The sequence below is a fragment of the Haliaeetus albicilla genome, chromosome 2, assembly GCF_947461875.1.
Source record: "Haliaeetus albicilla chromosome 2, bHalAlb1.1, whole genome shotgun sequence".
NCBI classification, from domain to species: Eukaryota; Metazoa; Chordata; class Aves; order Accipitriformes; family Accipitridae; genus Haliaeetus; species Haliaeetus albicilla.
In genome coordinates this window covers 75,806,406-75,834,201 of record NC_091484.1, presented here as the reverse complement: position 1 = coordinate 75,834,201, position 27,796 = coordinate 75,806,406, and the positions used below count along the sequence as shown (strand labels likewise).

The 27,796-nt window shown below is 50.4% G+C and overlaps 1 protein-coding gene across 1 annotated transcript; it reads left to right on the top strand.

Annotated features, from left to right (window-relative positions):
- The first annotated feature begins 1,666 nt into the window (after positions 1–1,666).
- On the top strand, positions 1,667–27,267 carry LOC104317990 (zinc finger protein 91-like). Its single transcript, XM_069799903.1, has 6 exons — positions 1,667–1,977; positions 3,953–6,179; positions 10,642–10,893; positions 18,670–18,864; positions 19,866–19,950; positions 20,984–27,267. Exons 2-6 carry the CDS (start codon positions 4,295–4,297, stop codon positions 23,622–23,624), a joined length of 5,058 nt encoding a protein of 1,685 aa, XP_069656004.1. The 5' UTR covers positions 1,667–1,977; positions 3,953–4,294; the 3' UTR covers positions 23,625–27,267.
- The last annotated feature ends 529 nt before the right edge of the window (positions 27,268–27,796 follow it).

The window sequence follows — 27,796 nt, the reverse complement described above, 5'->3', positions numbered from 1 at the left end:
ATGAGCCTGAGGGGACAGCAGGCAGATCTGGTCTTTTTGAAAGAGAGGGTGAGCTGTGAGGGCACTCACCTGGGAAAATGCAGAAGTCAATGGAGAGAAACAGGAGCTCTGAGGGCACAAGCCATCTGCCCTACTAGAGGTGTCCACTTTAGAATAATGTAAATTGTGCCCCGGTGGACAAACGGACCCTTACACAGCTGAAACGGCACGATCCTGGCCCCTTCCTCCAGATCTCGCTGGCAGCAAAGGAGTTGCACAAATGGTCGCCCCAGCTGCTCCAGGTGAGCCCCTCACCCATGTCCTGTCTCAACCTTTCTCCCTCCATGATGCCACACACCAAGACGGGGCCGGTTGATGGAGCTGCTGACTGGCACCATCCACAGCGTTGGTAGGCAGGATTTGTGGGAAGGTGTTATGGATAGAGGAAGGATGGAAAAGGAGGGGCATGGTGCCTAGGGAGTCCTGCACATGGGGAATCTTGCCTCAGTGTACCTGGGGTCTACTGTGGCCTAACACCGTGGTCTCTCCTGTCTATCTGGAACCCACTGTGGCATTTTCATGCATCAGAGCAGAAGACCTTCAGTAAGGCAAACTGAATGAGGCTTGTGTATTGTCTGATGTGCGTGGACTGGTATAAAGATGGTTAGATTTTTATGACTTCTTCCTTCACCGGACTGGGATGCAAACTGGAATGTAAGTCTACCTTCATCCTGGTGCTGCTGCCTCATGCTGCTGGTTTGTACTGGGATAGAAAATACAGCAGCAGACTTTATCCAAGGCAGGTACAGTGTGTAGAACTCCAGGAACTCTGTAACCTTGGAATTCCTTGTGTGATCTGAGCCAGGCACCTTACCATCTCCTGCCTCAGTTTCCCTGAATCAAAGAGGAGGAGAACAGCATGTTTGCAGCCTTGTGTCATATTTAGGACAGGATTGGAGGTGCTGGCTTATGCAGGAATGAGTGTTAATGTCCAGCCTCAGAGACATGAGACAGCCCCGAATCGCTGCCCCAGGGAAGAGTCAGCTTTGCATGATGCACATGTTCCTAAAACCCTCCCAGAGAAGCAACCTGGGCTAGAGCTTCCTGCTGAGCCTCTAAACCTCATTGTGCAGGGCAGATCCAGGAAGGTCTGGGCACTTTCCGTGAGGTGCTGCCGAGGCTCCCAGGTGCTGCTCATCACTCTGCTAAATCAAGTCCATATGCCTCAGTGTCCACCCTTGTCAAATCTGCACACTCCTTTTGTGCTTTCACTGAGCATTAAAATGGAACATTTGCTGGTAACTAGGCACCGGCCTCGGTTGCTACCTCCCCCCAGGGGGATTGCAAGCTGCTACGGACACAGAAATCCTCCGTGAAATGCATCTTTCCTCTCCTGATGCTTCCTGGAGCAAGTCTCGGACAATCAGCCTGGGAGGGAAGAAGGATGCTTGCAGCACTGCGGGATGTTTTCCTTCCCACAACAACAACAAAAAAAGGCAAAACACTCTCAGCTGGGGCAAGTGAGAAATGGCCTGATCCTGACCCACTGGCTGCCAGGGCAGAGAGGGCAGGATGGGGGACCAGAGCTGCTGGGGAGAACTACAATTCCCAGAAGGCAGTGCGAGCCAGGGACCCTTCCAGCTTCCCACCAATATAGCGGTGCAGAAGAAAAGCACATCAAGGGAGAAATCCCTCTCGTCTCCCTCCCCACGCTCCTGCTAACACCTTGGCAGCGGCGTGGAAAAATCCCTCTTGGCGGTGGGAGTGGAGAGCATCTCCCCTGTCCTCCTCCCCCCCCTGCTCCTTCAACCTTTGCTCTTTGTCTTTGTTTGGCTTCACCCTTCCTCCGGTAGCTCTCACTGCACTGGCCACAGACTTCCTTTAGGTCAGCCCAGCTGCGGCTGCAACACAACTTGCAGCCAAGTCGCAAACACTGGTGTGCCACTGAGACTGCCCCGGAGGAGAGAAATGCCAGCCAGAGATTGATGGCCCGCTCAGGTAAGATGCTTTCGGCCAACCGCCCTTCGTTTCTCCGGGTAGCTCAAATAGAGGATGAAGCAACTCACTGGGATCTGGTTCTGCCCTTGATTCAAACCCTGAGCCCGGTGGATTGCAGAGCTGGAAGTAAAGGCAGGATTTGGAGCTGTAGGATCTGGATACTGAAAAAAAAAAAAAAACAACCAAAACCCAACCCCCTCCAAAAAAACCTGAAAAAAAAAGGAAGAAGTAGGCAGGAATTTCTTCTTCTACCCTGATCTGAATTCAGGGATTTGCTGCTTTTTGCCAAAACCCAGAGGCGATTGAAACGCTGCTGCCGGTGAGTTGTGTCCTCTGTGAGACCGGTGCGAGCATCCGTGGCGAGGAGAGAGGCCGTGGCCACCGCAGCAAGCCCAGCACCCACCTGCACGGCCCCTCAGCATCAGCCAGAGCCGGCAGGACGGTCCTTGGTGGCGGGAGGCTAAACCCACTCAGGGGGTTGATGACCTTCCTCAGTAAAAATACGCTATTGAACTTTTCTGAGTCCTTTTTCCAGCCCAGCCAATGCTGAGGCTTTGTCTGCTGCATTTAAACCAGTTGTAGGTGTCACATAGCTGCTCCCCCACCTAAGGACAGGGTCACGTCCCCCCAGAGTCTCCCCTCCGCTAACAAACACTAGACCCAGATCCTGCTCCAAGTGGGTGTGTTTTATCTCTCCTGGCTCAGTATCATTTTGCAGGTAGTTGTTTATTATTTTTGGGTTTGTTTTCCTGTGGTTCCTCTGTATCAGCATGGAAAATTCAGCTTGCACAGGAGTACCACTGTGCTTCAGTAGTGGCTCTTACCAGCACCAGTGGGTTAGCTGAAGGGAAAACACAAGTGGCACGACCAAATCTGAAGGAACTTTGCCTGTTACAACTGTCCTCTGAAATCTGACGTAGCTGCCCACTTCATTTACCACTCCGACCTCTCTCCTCTGAGGAGTGTGCAGCTGCACTCTGCATCGCAGTTGTGCTCGGATGTTTCTACTCCACATCTCCCATCGCCTGTCCCCTGATAAATGGCATCCCTCCTCCCCAACCCCCTGCACCTTGGTGACAGGCTCCCCAGGGACTCATCTTCTCAGCCACAGCCTTCCCAGAGACCCAGACCTCCAGGGACAGATTTCACTGACAACCCATGTCCTTGCTGGCAGCCTGCCCCATAACCGGTGATTTTGGCAGCAGCACCTTCAGCCATCAGTACCATCAGTAAAAACCTTCCCAGCCACGTATATTCTTGTTGACAGTCATCTCCAGCACCACTGTCTTCCTCCCCTCAGTCTTTCTGGATCTTTTCCCTGCTGCAATTCGGAGTCTTGATAGGAGGTGTTGCTCACATCTCTGTTGGCCCTGATTTTTATTTTTTTTTCTCATGAAAATACGTAGGACCCAGACCCAGCTGTCAGTTGAACCCTCTTGAAAAGGACTTAAGGTTTCCATGTCTCACTTCTCCAGCTGCCCACTGAGGACACTGCTGACCTGCCTTCCTCTGTGCATGGAGGTCTGCCAGTACAAAGCAGCACATCCCAGTTTGCAGATGGTGCCCAGTTTGGTTTTCTTCTAAGTCTGGGGGATTTTGGTTGCTGCACAGTCACTCCTCAAAAATGGGACTAATTACAACAATTACTGCAAAGTGCATTAATTAATTATTTACTTATAAATCTTCTTAGTAAAAGGACGGAGGCCTATGCTGAGAGTAAATCACTAGTGCAGCACTAGTAGAGCCGAAACCCCAGTGTCATTGCAGCAGCGAGTGCATCACGGAACCCCCCATTGCCAGGGGAAATTTGCCTGTTCCTGCTCTCTCTGTTGGAGCCCAGATGAGCCTGTGGCTTCAAAGGTCTCAGGTTCAGTCTCCCATGGAGCAGTCAAGGTGCCACCCGTTGTGTTTACATAGAGAACACAGGAGGTGGAGAGGAAATAATGACTTAATAATTTTCCTTTTATTTTTTCAGTCCGGCAATCTGAGTCTCCACGAATGTCAGGGAAGCCCCTCCAGGAGATCAGAGGAGGCAGGAGATGGAGTTACAAACATTGCGTCTGCAAGCTGAGGTGGAAGGCGGCTGAGCAATGAGGAAGACCACGCACTCCTTGTTGGCCCAGAGCTGGCGTACAGCAGCAGCACCCTTTCCCCTGCGGGGAATAAAGTGCATCCATCAAAGTACACTTTGATGTGCGTGTCCTGATGGTTTTTGTATCCTCCCAGACAGACCGTCCCCATAACATCGTGGCTTTTCTGTACCTGCCGGCTGCTTGGCAGCCCCACCACGCACCGCCGGGTGCAGGGCACTGCTGCCATGAAGGACTTATTTAAGCGCACGGTGCTAAAGACTCACTCGTGTCACGAGTGCGGCAAATCCTTCAGCAAGAAGGGAAACCTGAAGAGACACCAGCGGATCCACACGGCAGAGGAGCTCTTCACTTGCGGGGAGTGTGGGAGGCGATTCACCACCCGGGGCCACCTCACGACCCACCAGAGCATCCACACAGGAGAGAGGCCCTTCTGCTGCGGGGAGTGTGGGCGCTGCTTTCGCCTGGAGATATGCCTGGTCGCCCACCAGAAGACACACGCCAAGGGTGGTCCCTACCTCTGCGCCCGCTGCGGCAAGAGCCTGAGCACAAAGATCTACTTCAACATCCACATGCGGACCCACACGGAGAAGAGGCCATTCGCCTGCACCGAGTGTGGGAAGAGCTTTGTGAAGAAGGGGACCCTCACCGCCCACAAGGAGATCCACAAGCGAGAGAAGCCCTTCAAATGCCCTGACTGCAGTAGGTGCTTTGGGCAAAGCGCCACGCTGCTGGCCCACCAGAAGATACACCTCCGCGGGGGGCCTTTCATTTGTACGGAGTGCGGGAAGAGCTTGAGCACCAAGCGGTATTTCAACGTCCACCAGAGGAACCATGCTAAGCAAAAGCCACTCGAGGGACACGTCAAAGGTGTGTCTCTCCAGGTCATCCAGATTAAAGAGGAGCCTGATTTTGCCTTCAGGTCAGAGGAGAGTATGTTGGAGAATACGTCCCATGAAGGAGATGTAGCCCAGGGGTGTAGCATACCTAGAAACCCATCTAATCCAAAAAGCCCTCCTTGGAAAATCCAGATGAAGGAGGAACCAGACCCACCCACTGATGACACAGCCAACGTTACTGCAATAGCCTGCCAGAAACTTTACATCAAGGAAGAGCCACCAGAAAACCCAGACTATGGAAAGCTCTTTGATCCAAAGATCCCACTGACGGCTTTACAGGGGAGGCAGCTTAAAAAGGAAGAAGATGCTGATGGGCAGCATGAATGGGAAGTCCCCACAGCCAGTAACCGGGTCCTCCATGTGAAAGAAGAACCACAGGAAAGCACTGAGTTTGGGATGTATTATGGGCAGAAGCCAAACCTCAGTGCTATCCAGAGGATCCAAATTAAAGAAGAACCTGGTGTGGAGGCCAACCACCAGGAGAGCCAGAGCCCAAAGAGGAAGCAGAAGAAATGCTATCGGCCCACCAAAGAGGGGATGATGGAGAACCAGGAGAAACCCATGTCCAAGAAAGATCCCTCAGCAAAAGGAGCTCCCAAGGTTGAACGGACATTCCCCTGTCCCGAGTGCGGGAAGAGCTTCAATCAGAAATCAAACCTGACCAGACACAGGAAGATTCACACGAGCGAGGGGCCGTACAAGTGCAGCGAGTGCGGGGAGAGCTTCCGCATGAACCGCAAGCTGATCCGCCACCAGCGAGTCCACATGAGCGAGCCCTTCAAATGCACCGAGTGCGGGAAGAGCTTCACCCAGAGGTCAAATCTGGTTCGGCATCAGAGGATTCACACCAAGGAGGAGCCCTACCAGTGCCCCGAGTGCGAGAAGACCTTCAACCAGAAGGCCAACCTCTTCCGCCACCAAACAATCCATGTCCGAATGGGGCCTTGCAAGTGCACCAAGTGTGGGAAATGCTTCCCTCAGAAGCGCCATCTTATTAAACACCAGTTGCTCCATTCCCGAGGTGGGGCCTACAAGTGTGGGGTCTGTGGGAAGCGCTACCGGCTGAAGAAGTACCTGAGGAGGCACCAGAAAATCCACGCACGGGAAGGAACTGCTCCCTGTGCCAAACGGGGGGAGGCCACAAGGACCGGCGGTGGACCCCACCACCCTGAGCAGACAGCTCTGGCCCCCATGAAGAGCAAAGAGGAGAGCTGAGCAGGTCTGGTGCCTGCTCCTGGGGGAAAGTTCTTTGGGAAAGGGGAGAGATGGAGACAAACTCTGCCGGCCTTTATGTGTGCGGTGTCTGGGGGTGAGGAGGTCAACCTGAAGGGACAGTGAGGTCGATGAGGCAGAGCCCTGCTGGAAACTGGTCCTCTGCTGCTGTTTTCAGAGTACAACGCTCAGGGTATCACCTCCTCACAGCTGTGAGATGGGGCTGGAGAGCCAAGCCTCCTCGGAGCACTTGGAGATGGAGAGATAAGAGCTTGGCATCCTTCGTAACAGTATGCTTGTGCCTCTAAAGCCTGCCAAAGTTGTGGATGCCAAAATTGTGTTGTGTGGGCAACATATGGGACCAGGCAGGATTTATTTTTATTCTATTACTGTGTTTCTGAGAAAGCTGAAGGGAGCCTCTCGCATCTAGGCAAGAGTTTAAAGCAAGGGTCAACTCTCTTCTCCCTCATATAGCTCTGATCCACACCTTGATCCTACTGGGCTGAAGGACCCTACTCAACTGGATGGTACAGATCTGGAAGAAACTACTGCCAGCTAGACCAGAGTTTTAAGCCTTGAATCCCCCAAACCAGGCTCTCAGATTGGCTTAAGCCAGGTCCCTAAAAGTAAGTTATGCAAAATCAATGACTTGTTTTTCCAAAGCTAGCCCAGAGGCCAGCAGACTGTATTCTGGTTTGTGGCCCCACAACCCCACTACGTGGATGTAAATGAGAATGGCTTTTCTTAGCACCGAGTTTTACATCTCTGATGAGCAGGTGCCTTTGCCACCACAAGTACCAGAGGTGTCAGGGGCTTCACCAGCTTGAGCGACGCTCGTGCTGGTTCTCAGCCACCTGCTTCCCTACCTGTTCCTGTGAAGCTCTTGGTAGGATTTTGACTTTATTAGGCATGATTTAGGGAATTCTAACCAAGCGGCAGGAATAGTTGAAACAGTCTTCAGACTTTATGAACTAGAGAACTGGAAACTATTTCCCTGTTGGGATGTTTTCCCTTCCTCTCCCTGGTGTAAAGGAGATTGTGCAGCTACTCAGAAGCATGGAGAGTTCAGCAGTCTTTATTGCTCACTGCCAATGATTTTGTTTGAGTGTTCTCTAGTCAGATGGATCTTTCTGTCTTGAAAGTCCCTGGTGAAGCAGAGACGTGGAGGGAATCCACAGTCCCCTGAGCCATTTGCCAAGATTTCTCTGCAGCACTGCTACATGGCCACCTGGCCACTGCAGAACAAAGACACATATTAGGGTTTTTTGTGTTGCTGTGATACATAGAGTCCAAGAGGCAAGTGGAAAAATGTTCCATAGTGAAATAGTAGCTCTACCTCTCTGGTTTTGTGCAAGAAAAGAAGCCCCCTCCCCATCCCCAAGGCACACACCGCTTCCTTCTCCCAGGACATGTTGCAGATGGCATCCTCTTGGAGGCATCCGAAAGTCACGCAGCATGACTTTGGGCAACTACCTGCTGTAACACTTTAGACCCAAGCTGCTGGTTGTCTGCACTGCCTACTCTGGAGCAGCTGCCTCTCTAGGTGGGGAAACTGAGGCATGGAGAGAAGGAAAAGAACAGGACAAACCGTTCTTGAGCTTTGCCTTTACTAGCTACTTGGACACCATCGTGTTGAGGTGCTTTGTTGTGGTGACTCAAGCACAACACTGAGTACAGCTGCCAAACCCCAAAAGCACATAGTAATTATGGTGCTTAGACTCCCTCAGCCTTTGATGTAGTCAGGCCCAGCACATGATTTCAAACAGCAAAGCAAGCTCTGACAGCCTCTGAAGGAACTTACTTTTGTCTGCTCACCTATAAACTGTAGTGAAACTCGTTGATACGAAGCTTCCCCTCAAATCCCTCTGACCTGGTGGAGGTTCATTTCTGGGACAGAAAAGGCAGACGGATAGGGGAAAACAAGTAGTTTAAGATGTTCTAGGGGCATCTAAGGGACACCCTTATTAGAAAAATGGGTCTGGGCCATATGGTGGGTAGATGCTTCACTGTAGGACTGGAAAATTATATTCCTTAGGAAGAATAGGGCTGAGCCAAGCTAGCAAAGCAAAACCAGCCTCTGTTAGGCTTGCTGAGGGGCAGAGGTCCAACAGAACCTTTCAGTGAGGAGAAAGTAATCACCGAGTGGCTGGCATTTATTTCCTTTTCATTAGTCTAGCATAGGGCTGTAGAGATTTTTACCAGCAAAAGGAACTGGTGTGGGAGGTTTGCCATTTGTATTATTGTGCCCCTGCACACAGACAGGGCAGTGAGTCAATGTGAGTAGCTTTCCTGGATATCACTGGATCTTCCACCATTGACCATGGCCAGTGTGGGTGTCCCAGCTTCTGGGGAAAATCGGGGCTGATAGTTTGTAATATCTCCTCAATAAAGTAATTATTTAAAGAAAAAAGGAAATAAAGTGAGCCTCTTTTCTGTCTTTTTTTTCATAAGCTATCACTGAGAGAACCACACTACATTCTACCCACAGTGCAACAGGTGAACAATGCCATAGCAAGATGCATACCAGTGGTAACCAAATGGGTGTAGCTGGTGAAGACCGCTCTAGGCTCTGCTGATTGAGTTGACCAGCTCTCCACTGACTATACTGAGAGCTCAGACCACCACACACTGACGCCAGGGCTCCAGTCGGTGACCCACACATACGTACCATGTGAAGTGCCCTAAGGTGTCTGCATAGGACTATAAGGACACAGGCCTTATGGGAGGACTTGACCTTTCTGGATGAGTAACTGGAGGCCAGGAAGGGCATCTCAAATGACACCAGACACCATGGTGTGAGAAACTGAAACAATGTCCTAAGTATGGGTGTTTTCATCCATGAGCTAAATTCCACTCTCAGTGTCCCACCTGTGAGAGCAAAATGCTCGAAATGCAAAGGGAGTCTTCCTTGGGTACCGCCGGGATCTGCCTGGGACATTACACTGTGACTTCCTCAAGGACACCTCCAAAGAGATGCCTTGCAGTTAGTTTGGGCTGCCAGCTCTGGTGCCTGCTGCTGATGGTTGTGTTGGGTTTGGATCAGGACTATGGAATAATCCCAGCTCCATGAGAAAAAAATGGATTTATCTATCTGGGGACTGAACAAAGTCAAATCCTCACAGTAGCAAAATAGCCTTCATCCTTTTCTCCTGAAAGCCATTAAAAAGGCTCCCAGGTAATAATAAAATGCTTAAAATCCAAGTCATTGCCCCATTCTCCACTGCACAGATTTTATGCAGAAAACCACACCTGTAAGCATTCACTGAGCAGTCTCGGTCACCAAGTGAAAAGGATGCCTACAAGGTCGGATTTTGCCTTCAAGTCTATACAGTAAATTCAGCGTGGTCAAGCTGAAACCAATGGAGTTAAATCAAAGTAAAAGTTATGTTAATGAAGAGACATCCAAGCTGTGATGACTTTTAAAAAGAAATCTGGTCTTGCGCAGTGGGTCAGGTAAGGATTGTCTTGAGACAATTGCTGTCCTATTTCTAGCAATGCATGGAGGAATTTGGCTGTGGGACTTTTTTTGATCAACTCCTTGACTCATTGACTATCTGTGTGTATCATCTCAGCATCAGTTCTGTCTCCAGCATTCAGCATGGCCTTTCTGGAGGAGAGATGGAGACAGGCTGTGGTGGGGAGCACTTGCGCAAGAGTGCGTGTTTCGTGCTTCAATGGGACGCGTGGAGCTGATTGGCGCTCAGCATGTTCTGGTATGGTGGGAATGAGAGGGTCTTTGGGGCCAGAGCAAACATCTGCTCCAACGTAAGTGCCCTGGGATGTTTACTTGCCCTTTGAGAACGTGATATTTCCCATGAGAACTTCTTCAAGAATCCCAGGCTGCAGGGAGCCTGGTGTCCCCACAGACAGGGAGTGAGGAGAGGGAAAAAGACCAGGGTGAAAATTGGGTGAGCAACAGGAAACTCAGTATCACATACATCTACACATGCTTTATCTGTTCACTTTTGACTAGCAGCCTCCATGGGGAATGAGTATTTACTTATCACCACCACCTTAGCTACCTCTCATCCCATCCAGAGCCAAAGTGATGCAACCAGGTAGCACCACACGGGACCAGGTTGTCAAGCTGAACTGCCTGTAGCCAAGGCACACTTGGAGCTTCTGCCTCCATCTCCTGACCCAAAGCACAGTCCCTCCCTTGAAAGTGATTTCTTATGCTGGAACAAAGCAAAGGCAAGAGATATCCATCAAAAGACTGAAGCTTCTAAGTAGTCCCCACCTACAGATTTTCTGAGCAAGGTCATAGAAAAATCTGTGATCTCCTTTTCTAGGGTCAGTGTTAACCTGGAAACAAAAGCAGCCCCTGCAATGGGGTAGGTGAGGTGGGCAGTGCTGGCCTGTGGCTCTCTGCTAATTGCACAGGAGGTGATTACAGCCCATTGCTATCCTTTGTAAAAGGGCGTTGCAGAGCCCCACTGCTCACTCTTTTTTTCCACCCCAAGCTGATTTCTGTCTCTGTCCTCCTCCAAGTCACTGCAAACTGAAGGCAGAAGTAGGAAGCAGAGATCTGGAGATCCTTCCCTACCAAGTCACAAGATTTTCTCCTTTTTCATCATCTGAAAAACAGGATAAGATGCTTTGCAAGTGGAATAAGATACAGACCGTTCTCATTTCTACATGTGTGTTGGCCTCTGAGGAGCAAAACAGACTGAAGAGTGAGGGTCTGAATGTGGACAAGAACTTCTGCCAGGAGAGTAACAGGGTTTTGAAGTCATGCAAGAATAATCCATCACTAGACCTGTGCTGAAGTTCACTCGCCCTTAGACCTGTCTGCAGAGCAGAAAACCAGTCCCTTCAGGAGAGCTGGGAACAGCACTGCTGTGAACTCGCTTTGGGGATAAAGGACTTGGGAAACTAAATGTTGATCTTGTGAACTACAAGCTAAGCAGCCCTGAAAACTAGTTATTCCTAGTCACGGCCCAGAGTGTTGACCTAGGCTGCAGGCAGAGATTAATAGGAGCCTTTTGCGGCACAGATGAGCTGCAGTGCGTTGTGCATAAAGGGCACACGCTTATTCAGCCAGTATTGCAGGGCTCAAAACTTCCCCATCAGAATGGACAGGCAAAGAAGCAGAAAAAACCTTGTGACAAAGAATGTGTCACTTCGATCAAGTTAATTTGTACTACCTTTAACTAGCTTGGGGTAGGTTGAAGGGCAGAGAGAGGAGCAGGGAACGTGAAGAATGGAAGAGGTGAATGTAAGGGCTCTGACCGGATGGCAAAACTGAGTTGTGCATCAGATCTAACAACATGAAGGAGAGACACAGAGCCTGGGAAACACCGTGAAAACTTGGGCTTCCCTGCGGGAAGGTGTTAGATCCAGATCAAATCTTACTTACAGCTTTGCCTCTCTATTAAGTTAATTTATTATCAGTGACTTCAGGCTACATTAAAGCCCCGTGTTGGATGACGCAGCTGATGATTCCATTTGCTGCTCATGGCGGGGTGAAGGAGGAACGAGCTTGTGGGTGTTCCTGCACCTTCCTGGGTTCTTGCTCCTCTCTCCAAAGCATCACCTGCTGGTTTTTCCCTAGGCTGAGCATCAGGGTCCTGAGGACACCAGTAAGCCTTAATGGCCCTGACCAACCCCAAATGGAGCTTCTGCCTGCTACGTCCAGCCCCTGAGCGACTGCAACCCCTGGGCAGTGCCTGTATGAGGTTTCCCACGGCTCCCCATCCCTCAGGGACCAGCCAGCCCTCACTGCTCCCAGATAGAGTCTCAGGGTATGTGGGGCTGTCAGAGGGAGGCAGCAGGAAAGAGAGGGGCTGCGTGGGCATATGGATACCACAGTGTTCCCAAAAGCACCTGTAAGCCTCTCTGCCTGCATCTGTGCTCAAGAGCTGAAGTGCAGGAAGGGAAGATAAATCAGGAGAGCTCATTTTCTGAGCACGAGCCCACGTGGGGTCATTGTTACAAGCTGCTCTTCTTAACTGCAAAACCCTCTAACCAGCCCCTTGCATGCCTGTCTCTGTCCACAGCTAAGAGTTCAGGTGTGACCAGAAGCTGAGGAGCTTGTGATGAATTTCCTTGGACAGACCACCCAAAATCAGGTAGCTCACTCACACACACACCAGTCCTATGGATGTAATGGGAAAAATGGGAAAACAAGTCACAGATCAGCATCCCTTTGCTCACACTGCAGGCAGCAGCATCTTAAAGGAACAAGTGGGACACAGCTAATGTCTCCAAGACTTTCCTCCTGTCCATAAAGTGGTGTATGGTAGAAATCACCCCAGAGCCTATAGATGTTCCTTATTGTTTGTCTCTATTAAAGCCCAGGGGGACAGAGAGTTGGGGAGCTCCTGTGCCAAGCACAACCTGTAGAGGTTCATCCTTTGCTTTTCTAGCCCTCTGGCATGTCCCCGTCTTATGGTCCCTGGGATGAGGGATGCTTTCAGGGACCATGGATACACCTGGCCCATGTCATCTGGGAGCCCTATTCCTGCAGCATTGTCTGCCTCCCTTTGAGCCCCTTTCTCTCCTTTTTTGCCTGGATAGTTTTTGCAAAATTTTGACACGGGTTTCCTGTGGCTCAACGCTTCAGCCCCTGTGATTAGTTTTCTGTGAGAATAGGACTCCTTTTAACTCAGAAGGACTTTCTTGTTAAATATAGGACAAAGTCTGTAGCAAAGAAAATAGCAGCCTGCTTTTCATTTTAACATCTCCATGCAAGTAATAAGCCTGATCCATCTTTAGCTCAACATAAGGGGGCCCCTTTCTGCTCACCAAATTGTTTGCAGATGCTGGGGGCTCAGAGCAGCTCAGCTGCTAATGCTCAACCTAACATTGCTTAACTCCGCTCTGCTTGCTTTTCACAAATTAATTGCCAAGCACCCAGCATGGAAAGTGGCACAGGGCTGTGAAGGTCTGTGCTAGTATTGCATGCCAGCACGGCCAGCCAGATGCTGAGTTTGAGGAGAAAAGCATTCAGCTGCCCTCAGCAAGACAATTCCCAGGGTTTAGCCCCAGTCTGCAGGGGAATTTTGGACAGCAGGCATGTAATAGCAGCATTATACATCTGCTCAGTCTGAATATGCCCTCTACAACCACACGCTTCGGCGTGTAGCTCTGCCAATGTGAATCCTTCATCCAGCAATATAAAAGTATTTAATTCTGGTAAACAAGCGCCACCACAAAGAGTGGGTCAGGCTCCACCAGAAGCATCGTGCGAGGCGGTACGGCAAAGAACTGCCGTCGAGCTCCGGCTGCGTAGGAGCATCACGACAGCCCAGCGCTGCCTGCCTGCCTGGAAATGGGTCCAGCTCCTCGGCAGTGTTAAGGCTTAAGCCACGGTGGGTTAAGCTGAGGTTAAAGCACTTTTCCCCCTGTTACGATCTCCTCTTTCTATCGGTATATTTTGGAGGCACTTGAATGTCGGTGCTTCATTTAAGCATCCTAACTCGGAGCTGAATCCCAGCCAAGGAGTCAAAGGCCTGAATTCACCCTGGCAGTCCCTTTGACCATAAGCTGGAAAGGGACCAAGAAGCATTTTAATGTAAGGGAGGAAAGGAAGTTTCTGGTCCTCTGGAAGTTTTTTCACCTTACTACAAATTTGTGAATTCTTAAAGCTGACAGAAAAGGGGAATGTAGGACAACTAATTATAAAGCCAGCAAAAACTTCTGAAAATCTTTCAATCTTCTTACTTCAAAAATAAATGCAATCTTTACATTTTGGTAGGTTGGAGGTATTTTTCTTTCCCTTAGAAGGAGTCAACCATATCCTAAACCAAAATGTTTCATTATGGGTTGAAGGTAAGAGATATTCAAAGGATTGTGTTTATTTTCCAGGAAAAAATGTTGAAAAAATTTTTTTAACTTTACCTGAACAAACTCTTGGCTTGACAGCAGATCAGATACTACCACATAGTCACCCAGGTCTACTTTAAGTAAAGGGCTCTTGAGATTTCCTAAAAGTGCTTAAATTAAAATGGTTGAATGAATAAGGGTTATAAGTGCTTTTGATGGAAAGAACAGGATGCATATTTCTAAGAGTACAACAGTGAAAAAGGGTAGCAGATGTGACCAAGCTTGTGGTATTCCCATGGTTGGCTACAACCAGAGTAGTGGTCAGGAATGAAAGAGGGAGCAAAACAAGCACTCTCCCTTCCAAATAAAGTAAATATATAGGCAAAAACTTGGAAATTAACTGAAGCAGAGGCAGAGGGGATAACTCAATGCCAGGGCTCAGAGCTGAACACAGGAGTCCCAGTATCAACCTCTGTTTGGTGCTTTCTACATCAAGGTCCAGTTCCTGCTCTTTACGGTAGCTAGGGCAATTCAAGCACTTACTTACTTCATAAATGACAACTCTGGATGTGCTTTTTCCTCCAGCTTTGGCACTGAGATGCAGTTTTATTTCATGTCTTGCCCAGCAGGTTTACAGTGTGGTGGTTTGAAGAAAGTAGAAGCATCATGAAAGGGATGCTAAAAATAGGAACCAGACCAGGAATTGAAATGAGGAAGGAGCAGTGCAAGCTTGCCCCCCCCCCAAAAATCTCAGCAAAGCTGAATAAAGACAAGAATAAATATATGCTGGCTGGAAATTCCGTAGCTGTAAACATTCATTCCTTGGCAGCAAAGCACCTGGCTCTGCATATCAGACTGGTCTTCTGGGGAAAGCTGAAAACCAAGAACATGGCCATGTGGGCTCCATGAAAGGTGGCCCAGGCTCCTCATCTGTGCAAGAGGCTGTGCTCTCTCCTCTCCATGGTCACGGTGTCTGGATGACCAAAGGAGGTTGGGGATGGCCAGGGTGAACGCAAATGTAAAGGACACACAGGATCCCTGCTGACAGCCGCTGTCCTGGGGTGGTGAACATCATTGACTTTGCTCCCCTTCAAACCTTGAACTAAGCATCCAGATTTCTTCATGTCTCCCACCTCCGCTGCATTTCAAAATAGAAAGAAAAGCTCTTTGAGAGGTGATTGAGAATATCTGACTAAGATTTTTGCCTCTGAATCACTTTCTGGAGAAACTTGTCCGTCTCCATGGACCAGAAGGGACCCAAGCTCTCAGCCTGTGCTCTGCAGCTTGGGCTGTCATCACCTCTGGGTCTTTCCTACTCCATGGATGAGAGTAACAAAAAAATCCTGCCCTTGTCCAGGACCCAGCAAAATCAGAGTCAGGCCCATCTGTACTCTTACATTCTATTTTGTTTTTCTTGTTCTTGTAATATAAACTAAGAGGACCTTGATCCATACCTTGCTTTCAGTGGTCATGGTTGCAAAGTCTGGAATGAATCTGTTCCCAGATCAATGAAGGGCTGTGAATTCAGTCTCAGGTGGTTTAGCTGTCTGTTTCTAGTTGTGTTTTAGATAACTTGGTTGTGGTTTTCCTCTTGGTTTGGGGACTGTGGGCTCTTCACTGCCACTTGTGAAAGTGTCCAGAATGTGGTTGAAAGAACTGGGAGTTCAGTCCACTGTGTGTGTCTCTTACCCTTCCCGTGTGATGGAGTGGACATGGTGGGACGTGCTTCTCCAAAGGGCTCTCTCCCCAGCTGAATTGGCTGCAGCATCTTCCTGTTCTCTCTGAAGGAAGCTATTTACCATCAACTTGCAGTTTGCCAAAAATTCACTAACTGTGAACAAGAAGATGACATGCAATCTCCTAGTCTCTCAGCAGGTCAGGTTTTGCTGTCTACTGCTAAACTGGAAAGCGACTGGCTCTTAAATTTTTCTCCATGAATGACATATTGTTTGCACTAGTGACAAGGTGCACCCCCAAATGCCCAGGCTTTGTTTCTAAGCATTATTGATGTTTTTTGCTGCAGCATCCTCAGCCCTTGTGTCTTTCTTCCCAGCTAGTTAGCTGTGTCCTTGCTGACCAGTTTTGTGGCAGGCAGCCTTTAAATCACCCTTTTCTCTTCCACCCCATTCCATGAGGTCTTTGCATGGCCTAGATCCATAATATTTGCAAAAGAAATTAGAGCAGACCTTAAGAATTTGGGGTGGGAGAGATAGAAAAGAAGACTCAGCTGCCTGGAGCAGTGGAAAGCTCTTAAAGGGTTTTCCTTTTTCTGGTTTTTTTTTAGGGTGCTTTCCCAAGTCATCTAACTAAATTGAGTCATCATGCACCCACAGTCCCAAGAGAGCATGGGCACAGATGGTGGAAAGGAGCAGGACCCCCACTTTCAAAGGCTCCTCACTGCTAATTGAGCGTGAAGCAGCATGAAGTTGCTACTCTGCATTAGGGCAGATGGTGTCTCCATATCTGGTCTTCACCAGGAAAATTTGTCACCTGAGTCACCACATATGACCCCCACTGAGGACAAGAAAGGTATCTGCTGCAACAGCATAAGGTCACAGATATCAGAGGACTTCACTGCAGCTTTGCCTGGGGCTTCCCCTTCAACTAGCCAAGTGTTTTAATCTGTGTCACCCCACTTCCTTAACTAAAAAAAAACAAAACCCAAACAAAACAAAAGGAAACATTAAAACATCCAGTTTCTCCTGGGTTTTGTCCTTTATTTTGTAACTGGGAAAGGAAAACCAAAGAGAATGCCAATGTTACTCCTTTTTGTGTCACTTGGCAAGCCACTTGTGAGCCAGGAGTGTGACAGGGGGCAATCCAGAGGGTACAACTTCCTACCCAAAAGGTCAAGGAAAACCAGAGCTGTTTTTTCCAGGGTTTCAAAACTGGGATATAACAGCATTTTTTTTCCTGAGGATACTAAATTCCTGTAAAAGACAGAAATAATAGTTACAGTATTTCAGCCAAATTTTAGAGGTGGGGAAACTGAGGCAAAACTTTGGATCTAAGTTCAAAATCCCATGAGCAATCTACATCAGATGCACATCCTCATCCTTCTCTTCTGTTTCCCCATGTCATGCTTTGAAACAGTTGTGGAGTCATTTCATCTGAATCATGCTGTCAGGAGACATGGGTTTGGCTTCTAAGTGACAGCAGGGACCGCATATTTGAAATCAGAAAACACAAGGAGCACAAAAAATGCAATGACCATCACAAGCTGAACTTTTTCTACAGAACAATTATTTTCATCTTTTAAAAATTACTATTTCTAAAAAAAGACCTAATTCTGAGAGTGCATCCCCCCAACACCTTAACCTGTACTACCCGAGCTGCTGTCTGCAAGGTGCTAGTGATAAATGGCTAGGCAAAGTGGCTATGTCTGTATGAGTAATTTGACTGAGGCAAGGACAATTCTCCGGCCCTGAGGGCACCAAGCTGACTTGCATCCACACAGCTAAACTCCATTCAGGATGGCGTCATCCAGTTCTTCCCTGGGACTCATCCCTGCATCCAGCTCTGACTCAAGCTAAAAGTTTCGGGTAAAGACACGAGAGTTAAGAAAATTGTGCTCCAGTGCCCAGGAACATCACCGTTTGTTTCAGAGATATGGATTGAGTTTTCCATCACCCCAAATTAGCACATGTCCAGCAGCCACCAAATGCTCCAGGACCTGCTACGTGACCCAGACTGGCAGGACCATGGATTTACTGTGGAATTCTGTAGGCATTGGTGCTGCTGGTCATAACCGCAGCCCCATGCAGGCAGCCTGCTAACTGCTACAGAGCACTAGGAACAGACAGTCCAGCCTCCCCTGGGAGCTGGACACTCACAAGGAGACTCGCAGCCACGGGGAAGAAACAATTTTCTTGGACTCACTGGGTGGAGACCTCCCAGACCTGGGCTCTGCCACTGTCTCACCAGATGTCCCCTTTCAAGTCACCTCACTGCAAAGTGTTTTGAGATTCACAGACAAAAAGGTGATAGAAGAGGAGAAGAGGATGGCTTTTCTTGCTTGCACAACTCCAAGGGGGGGTCAGCCACACGAAGAGAGAGCGAAAGCATCGACAATGAGGTCTCGGAGGTATGTAATGGTGACTTCTAATGCAAAGCAGTGCGGTTTAGCTACCTAAAAATAGCAATTAAAAAAGAGAACTAATGTAAATCAAAAGCTATTTCCAGCCTGCTGCAGCGTCGGCACTGCATTTCCCTTTAACAACCCCCAGCCAGCAAACATAGGCATCCTCCAAAACTGATGAGCAGCATCCCTGCCGAGGACTACAGCTCCCAGGAGCCTGCAGCCCAGGGACCAGGCACTTGGGCAGCCAGGCAGGGGGACCGGCAGGGAGGCAGTGATGGCTGGGGATCCCCCCAGACATGCCCGAGAGGTTTTAGGGTTGCTGTTTCCTATCCCCAAGCCCCTTGTCTCCCTGAGCCAGCTCCTCTTTTTCTGTCTCTCCTCCCCCGGTAGTTTTTACATCACTGACACAGGCTTCCTGTGAGTCAGCACCAGCAGACACGAACGGAGTAGCTGGAAGACGAAGAAGAGCTCAAAGTGGGTAGAAATAAGAAAATTTGGTCAATGACACTTGGATACTTTCCCAACCTGCGTGCTGCTGAGGGAGATGGGAGACAGGTCAGTAAAGGGCTGAGCTGGGATGTCTGGGGCCAGGATGGGATGCTCAGGGCTGAACCCCTCCGTGGTGTCTGCATGTGTCCCGCAGCATCCCAGGGCAGCAGCAGGACATCTCGGGAAGTTGGGGTCACCGCTACAAAGCTGGAGCGTTCGTCAAGGTTGGCTGCGGTGGAGCAAACTGCACTGGCTGGGATACATCGCCTTGCTCGTCCTTCTCGGGCTGAATCCTGCCCTGAGAGCTTTGGCTTGCTCCCCTGGCTGGAGGTGACCGGTGGAGTTGGAGGTACAGCTGGTCCTGCTTGGTGTGGGAGCAGGCAGCTTGGATAAACCCAGGGAGTAGGAACAGCAGCACAACATGAGAAGGGGCATCCGTCCTTTAAAATCTGCCTAAAACCCATGATTCTGGGGCATCTGTGCGATGTTTTCAGGAGTGCTGGAGGCACGGATGGGAATGAGTTAATAGGTCCAGCCTCTGCCTTGCAAGGGGAAGCTGTGCCTGCCTATGGCTGCGCCTCTGTGTGTGCTGGTGTGGGGGGGGTTATTTCCACTGAAAGGAGCAAAGCAACACCTGAGGAGCTGCTCCCATTCACATTTCACAAGCGAAATTCAGGCAGCTGTGCTGACACGCTGTCACCTCTGGGAAAAACAGCCCAGCACATGGAACACCCAGAGACAAAAGTTTGCCCAGAGTCATCTCTGGGCTCGGAAAAGTTGGTCACCACAGAGACTAAAGCAACCTCCATTTCTCACCCTAAATGAAAGGTCCCCAAAGAACATCTCACCCAACACCCATCCTTTCTCTTGGTGAGAAAGGATAGAGGTGCAAATGCCCTGGATGCATGCTGGGATGGCTGGATCAGGGCTTCCTTTGCCCAGCTGAGGGGTTGGGCAGGGACTTCTCAGGACGCCTCATCACTTTGGGGCAATTGGGAGTCAAGGAGCAGGGGAGGAGAGATTTTTGGCTGACTGGACCACCATCAGGGAGCCCTCCCCAGGAGTTGCTCCAGATAAGTTCCTGGGTCAGTTTGGTGCTGGTTCTCCCATTAAGAAAGTCAATGGCAAACGGGGTTCTTCTTCAGCCTGGACTTTTCATGCAGTTAGGGCGATGCTGGTGGTGGTGTGGCTGCACCCTTCATGGGTCAGACGTGACAAATCTGCAAATTGAAGCTGGCACCAAGGCAAAGGTGGACCTTTGGCAGTCTAACCTCAGGGCAAGGGGACAGGGGAAGGAGTTGAGTCCTTGCTGTCCTCTGGAACACCAGGACAACCTCTCTGTGTGTTCAGACGTCTTCCTGGCCACCAGCCCCAGCAGCCTTGCAGAGGCTCTGGTGTCTGCCCTGGTGCTGCGCAGGGAACCGAGGACATCAGTGTGAGTTTCACTTCTGCCTCCAGCCTGTCTGGCTACAGCTGTGACCCAGATGTCCCTGTCCCCTCACTGAGTCGGACATGACACAAAATCTCTAGAAAAATCAATGGGTACCCTCCGAGGGACAGGAGCCCCACGGGGTTTGCACAGCCAGATGAGCATCAGACAATGCTCAGGCAGTTTTGTTTCACAGATGTGAGATTTTGGTGCTGTCTGGAGGCTGGGGAGAACAACATGATATGTTCTAGAGATGAGCAGCTGTTTGCTGATCCTCAACATTCCCCCTTGTTGTCCCAGAAGGTCCCTCTCTGCCAGTGCACTGAAGGAGGCTCAGATGATCTCAGTGACCACTCTTCACATGGGACATGTCTGGTCCTGGCCCCAGCCCTTGGTCTGGTCATCCTGGCTCAGACCAGGGATTGCACCACCCCAGAGATCCTCCAGAAATGGGTCTGGGTGTGCTCTTCATCGAAAGGGATTTACCTCTAGAGGTGCTAATGACCATGAGCTGGTCCCTGATGGTTATGACCACCAACCTTCACCACCCCTCTGAAGGGAAAGTGATGTTGGTTCCTGATCAGAGATCAGCACAGCAGGAGGACACCCCCCCCCCAAACCACCAGTTCCTTGTCATGAGTACCTGGAGATGTGGAGAAAGTCCAGCCTGTGCCAGGCAGATCCAGCAAACCCCTTCAATCCCCTCCTAGATTTTACAGTCTCTTGGCCTTTGGTTTTACTAGAATTAACTAAGCTTGGCTGGGCTTTTTTTTATCATTTTTGTTTCCACATGACATTTTACCACACTAAAAGTGGTTTGGGTTTTGGCTTTTTTTCCTGTTGGCCTTGACAATAACACCTGCCTTGGTTTCTTCTCAGGTTCAGCCCTCATGAAGGAAGACACAGGCTTTCATCTAAAGAAGAGTAACTCAAACCAGCGCTGCCACTTTCCCATGGTCGCTACCTCCCAGCAGCCCTGGCAGGCAGGGAAAACTGGTGGCAATGGCCAGGAGGACTCCCAGCGATGCCTCCCCTAGTGAACACCACCCGAGCCCCCACCTCTGAAGAACCAGGTGATGGAACAGCCAGCCATGATGACGCTGGAGCTCTCGGAGGCAGAGAATTTTCTCAGCCACACTCGGGAGAAGTCGTACACTTGCGTGATTTGTGGGGACAGTTTTAAGCACAAGGGCATCTTGGCAGCCCACCAGAAATCCCATAAGGAGGAGGTAGAGGCTGAAGGTTGTGAGGAAGGCAATGTTGACCAGGCTGGAGAGATGCATGACCAGGAAGCCATCAGAGCTGGAAAGGAGGCCAATGGGAGATACCATAGCAAGCACAGCACACAGAGTGATCCTGAGACAAGGGAGAAGCCCCATGCCTGCACTGAGTGCAGGAAGAGCTTCAAGATGAAGGTAGACCTCACCAAGCACCTCCGGACTCACACGGGCGAGAGACCATTCCCCTGCACCAACTGTGGCAAGAGGTTCATCACCAAATCACAACTCAAGGAGCACCAGAGGATCCACACAGGCGAGCGGCCGTACAAGTGCCTGGACTGTGGGAAGAACTTCACCCAGAAGTCACAGCTCATCGTGCACCAACGGATCCACACAGGTGAGAAACCCTACCAATGCAGCAGCTGCCAGAAGAGCTTCGTGGACAAGTCGCAGCTGGTGGCACACCACCGGATCCACACGGGTGACCGTCCCTTCAAGTGCGGTGTATGCGGCCGTGGCTTCCGCCAGAAGATCACCCTCATCAAGCACCAGCGGGTCCACAGCACCAAGGACGCCCAGTGGGACGCTGCCAAGGCCATTGTGGCCGAATCCACTCCGGCAGGGAAGAAGATCTTCCACTGCAGCACCTGTGGGAAGGAGTTCAAGAAGAAGTCAGTGCTGGTGACCCACCAGAGGATTCACACCGGGGAGGAGCCCTACCCCTGCCCTGTGTGCGGGCGATGCTTTCGGCAGAAGATCCACCTCGCCCGGCATCAGCAGACCCACGAGCGGCCCGGTGCCCACGTTTGCGGAACCTGTGGGGACCGCTTTGGCAGCAAGAGGGAGATGCTGCGGCACCACCAGGGCCACCATCCCCAGCAAGCCCCTTACATCTGCACCACCTGTGGAAAGCGCTTCAGCCAGAAGGTCGGCCTCACAGCCCATCGCCGTGTCCATGCGCGGGAAAAGGAGACCCCCAGTGCCTCAGGGGGTGGGCAGCCCCCCGCTACCCTCAGTGGTACCCACACCTGTGGGCAATGTGGAAAGACGTTCACCAAGAAGGGCAACCTGGCCAACCACCAATGGGCTCATGCCGAGGATGGGGGTCACCGCTGCGGGGCTTGCGGCAAGGGTTTTGCCAAGCGGGGGGAGCTGACCAAGCATGAGCGGACCCACACCAGGGAGAAGCCCTACGGGTGTGGGCAGCGCGGTAAGCACTTCGCCCAACGTACCCAGCTGGTCACCCACCAGCACGTCCACACCGGTGACCGGCCCTTCCCCTGCCCCACCTGCAGCAAGGGCTTCCGCCAGAAGATCGCCTTGGTCAAGCACCGCTGTGTCCATGAGTGTGGCAGGGACAAGGGAGGCGGCGAAGACACCGGCGCCAACACCGACACCAAGGCCAATGGCAATGGCGAGGCCAAAGGCAATGGCGAGGCCAATGGCGATAGCAATGCCAACGCCAACACCGATGCCAGTGTCAAGACCGATGCCAATGTCAAGACCAATGCCAATGTCAAGACCAATGCCAATGCCAAGGTGGCTGGCAAAGATGAGGAGAGCCCGGCTGTCCCCTGTCGGCTGCTCCCCATCAGCGAGCGGCCCTTCTCCTGCAGCGAGTGTGGGAAGGCCTTTGCCCAGAAGGCTCAGCTGGCGGTCCACCACCACATCCACACCGGGGAGCGTCCCTTCCCCTGCGCCGACTGCCCCAAAGCCTTCATCGACAAGTCCCGCCTCATCGTCCACCGCCGCACCCACACCGGTGAGCGCCCCTTCCCCTGTGCTGCCTGCGGCCGAGCCTTCACCCAGAAGGTTGCCCTCACTGCCCACCAGCGTGTCCACACGCGGGAGCACCAGCCACCGTCGGCTCCAGTTTCCCTGGGACCGCAGGGTGAGGAGTGGCCCTTCACCTGTGCCATCTGCGGGAGAGGTTTCCACAAGGAGATTGCCCTCATCACCCACCGGAGGGTCCACACCAAGTATGAGCCCAACCGCTGCAGCAAGTGTGGGCAGGTCTTCCCCAACAGGGCCCAGCTCCGTCTCCACCAGCCCTCCCATGCTGAGGACCGGCCATTCAAGTGTGCCACGTGCGGGAAGGACTTCAAGAGGAAGGAGATCTTGATTACCCACCAGCGGGTCCACACGGGAGAGGCACCCTTCCAGTGCCGCCAGTGCAGCAAAAGCTTCTCACAGAAGGCCAACCTCATGAAGCACCAGCTCACTCACACCCGCCGGGGCCCCTTCATCTGCTCCGACTGTGGGCAAAGCTACACCACCGCTGGACATTTCAAGAGGCATCAGAAGAACCACCTCAAGAAGCAAAGCCCTCTTGGTGAGGGAGAGGAACTCCCTGAAGACCTGGCAACTGGCCGTGTGCCAGTGGGTGGCCACAGCAGCCCCATCATCGTGGTGAAGACAGAGGCTGCTGCTGATGACTATGAGGTCCTACAGGTCCCATGATGGTAAGGATCAAGGACTCAGGGAAGTAAGGGCTGATGCCTGCTCACTTGGGTATGGGGTTGCTGCGTCCACCACCAAGATCCATGGTCCTGTGGGAACTGGTTCCCTGGAAACATATCACAGTATTTGGTGTGAGCCAGGAGTGGAAAACCTGGGAGGATCTGGACTTCAGCACACAGCAATCCCTGAATCAAACCTCAGTCAAAACTGGCTGACACAATGTGAAATTTGGGGGTGAGGGAGGGATATAAAAACATATTTTGGCTTCTTTTTTTATATCGTATATAAGAGTCCTCAATTCAACAGGTTTGGTGGGGTTTTTTTGCTAACAAGAGGGCTGAGAAGCTCGTTTTTCTAAAGCAAGTAAATGAAATCTGTGATTTCAGATATATTCACATGACTCCAAGAGCTGGAGCTTAAAAAAAAAAAAACACCAAAAATCTCACCAAACATTATGAGACTTGCCATCACCAACTTCTTGGCAGGAGTTGGAGCAGACCATCACTGGTCCCTAGCCTTCCAGCAGCTGACACCAGCTCCAGCCATCCTGCAGACACATGGAGCAGTGCAGGGGCTGCTACTGTGGAAAAATTGCAGCCAGAAATAAGGGAGGATGTCATGGCCAAAGGACTCGGGGATGGGGACCCTGCTGACACCTGGGGAAGGGCCACCGAGGTCAGTAACGATCCCCATGGAGGCCAAACAGCCACCCACATGGCTTAATTTGCAGAGCTGGATTAAGAGCTCTGGCTGGGAACTAATGCACGGTTTATATGAAGACATCATTTTTCCTAGTTTAAAATAACCTTATGCGTGGGTTGATTGTGCAGGATAACCCTGGGTATATTTATTATGGAGTTAGGGGCATTCATTGCACAGCCACAGTTTCAGAGCGGCATTTGGGAGGTTGCCAGACCTGTTTCTTGTACCACAAGCTCAGTTGCAGTGCCAAGATGTGGCTCCTAAACCTGAAGACCGTTGGTCTGTGCCACCTACAGCCTCACTGAGGTAGGGAGAAACCCTCAACAACTGTCCTCTGTGTCACGCATTTGCAGTAGTGACCACAGCGTGGCACCAGCAAAAGGTGTGTTTAATTGCTCTGCCAAGAAAAGGAGGCTTTAGCTTGCTCCCCACACCCCACCAGCCCGGGTGGAGTTGGGGGTTAGCAGAAGCTGTTCCCACCATGGGTGTGGATGAGCATCCCCACATCTGGCATGGAGATGCTGGTCCTATGGGCTGTGCCGACCCATAGGACCCCTCTGACAAAGCTTAGTGACATGGTGGCCACCTCCAAGGTGCACCTCCGTGGCCACCTGGCCAAGCCAACTTGCTGTTCAGAGTGGTTTTGGGGGAGAAGAATGAACGGCTTTGCTGGGCAATCACTTGAAGTGCCACTTCAGACTTGCCGTGGGGGTTCAGTTGCTTTTGCATCCCAGACATTACTGCCAGAGCTCGCTTCAGCAACAGTAAGAAGGGGGTTCACCACTCCCTCCCCAAATCTGGGTGCTCCCCATGCCCAGAGCATCACCCTCCACCCTCCCGATCCCTCCTTAGCTGCCAGGTTTTGCCTTTGAGGTTGCACGAAGGCAGAGAGGCGCAACACCATGTCCATACAATGCTAACTTTCAGTACCTGCACGTCCCTTTGGAGCTCCAGCAGCAACCCCCCCAGTTAAAATTACCCAGTGTGAAGTGATCCCCTTCCCTCCGTGCTTTTAGCAGCGCTCACCATTGCTGGATTTGGTGTGCGCCCTGCGCTCCATCCCCCAGTGTAGCCCCTGCTGCTCTACGTCCTGTCCATTAAATGAATATCCTGCCATTAACTACAGCAAAGACTTCCCATGCCACAAAGCAATGGCAGGAGCTGAAGGAATGATCGATACACCACTATTAGCTTGCAAAAATTGGGCCAGCTTGTCTTCAAACCCCATGTGGTCACAAGATGAGCCAAATGGATAGTTACACAAAATTAAGGACTGTTTTCATTTTATTCCTTTTTTCCCCCAGTAGATCTGTTTGATTTTGAAGATTTCTTTCAGCATTTCTGTTGTTTTAATTGGCTTTTATTTCCCTGCATTTATTTTGCTGGTGGCAAATTCGTCAGCCCTAAATAGGTAGACTGATAACTGACCGTGATAATAGTACACTAAACTATTACATGAAAAGCAGTGAATTAAACCATTCACTGGAAAACAGGCCATGGTGGAAGACTGCTGCTTCCTGAAAGCTTTCTATCCTTTTAAGCTTGCTTTTTTGTGCAAGATGTTCTTGCTCCAGTAATCTTTGCACAGCTCTGCCCTATTTCTGCAAGCTAAAGAGACAGCGAGCTGGTGTGTAGGCTCAGCCCTTGCTGACCAGTTGCCCCCGCCTTGTCCCTTGTTTGGGGATTTTCTCTCAGGAATTAAATGACAGCAAGGAATAAATTATCCAGCTCCCCTTTTCTAACTGATGCTGATTGCTTTAACTCACATTATGTCTTGCTAATAATCCCCCTACACATAAACAAACTCGAGCTGGGGATGATCGGAAAGCATCTACGTACATCACTTGGCAAAACTTCTGCCCTGATTAGGTGACCGCTTTTCCAATCAGGGGGATTATGAGTGATGAGTAACAGACCATGTTACTGGAGCATGGATACAAGAAGAAAAGGCTTTGCCTAAGCATCTTTCAAATAAGACCCAGGAGGACAAATAGTAGAGCATGAGCATGGCCCAGATGGATCCTCCTTTGGGGAACAGGAGCAGCTCTGCGTTTATGAGCTGTGGTTGGGCAGTTTTCCTTTGGCTTCCTAGAAAAGTTTGACCACTGTGGGGTGAATGAAGATGAATTCTTAGTCTAACAAAGTCTCTCACCTGCAAATATTCCCAATGTCAAGTAAGAAAATAAAACAAATTGGGAATATATCTAATTTTCCCTATCTCGGTGGTTGCAGGTCCACCATGCTCTGCGGCTGAATTCATGTCTCTACAGCACAGATGTAAACATTTGAGCTGGTCATCCCCTATTTAAAATCAAAGGAGAGAAAGAGGGAGGTGGAGAAAGTGATTCTTCTGCCCTATTTAGGTGTCCACTTTGGGATGAGACTCCAGGACTTCATTGACTCTACTTACATCGCTACAGGCTGCAAAGGGGAACCAGGCTCGGAGGAGACATCCCCATGGGTTCATGGTGGTTTTAGCCCAGAGCAGCCAATTTATTTTGGAAAAGAGCAGGGGCTGTAGGGACACAGGCTGCAATGGTCAGCAGTTATTAGACATGATTGGCGCATGGAGTCAGCACTGCAGGTACCTCTGATGCAAAAACATCCCAGCCCTTAACAATTTGTACGCTGCGCTGCGCCGTGCTGATGAAGCTCTGCCTGCAAATGGTCCCGGCTGCGTGTGGCTTCCCGAGGGAGCGAGCTGGTGCGGACAGGGGTGTGGAAAGGTTGCTATAATCCACACAGAGGGACGCGATCATTTCCCAGGTGTATTTTTTATGACTTTGTTTTTATTTACTGGTAGGCAAAAGGGAGCTGTGCAGGAGATGGAGGAAATAGCAGGAGTTGTGGACACCCACTGAAATATTAACATATGATCCAATGTTATTTGCTGTTCTTCCCTACATTTCTTTTACAAAGTAAAAGAAATTACATTTTGCAATTGTCCTTTTTTTTTAGTATCATGTACCAGCATACTTTTGCTGCACAGGGTCCTCCAGCTATGGGATTCACCTCTTTCGCCTAGATTTTTTCTGTATTTCCTCTGATTTGCAGATGGTTTGCCTCTATTTTCATAATAAAAATCTGTACTGAACAAAGCTGTGCTTCAGTGCTGTTGGATGATCCCGAATGGGATGGAGGTGGGGGAGGTGAGAGCTTGGGATAGAAACATCCACCTGGGACCAGGACACCAGCGTCTTCATCTCGGGTCAATCCTTCATCCCATGGCAGGTCTGAAAGGGGATTGCTTGAGACTGACGTTTCACTGAGAAGGGATTTAACTTTCCAAGTCTCTCTATAAACATTTGGAAAAGCACATGCAAGGTCCTCACTCATCTTGATGTAAATCAGTCTGCAAAAATCAGTCTTTAACAGAGGCAAAATGCAGGTGAAAACCGTGACTGATGAGAAATCTTGTCTCCAAGCATCTCGTGCATCCTGGTTGTCTCCTCCTAAGACCGTTACTGTTT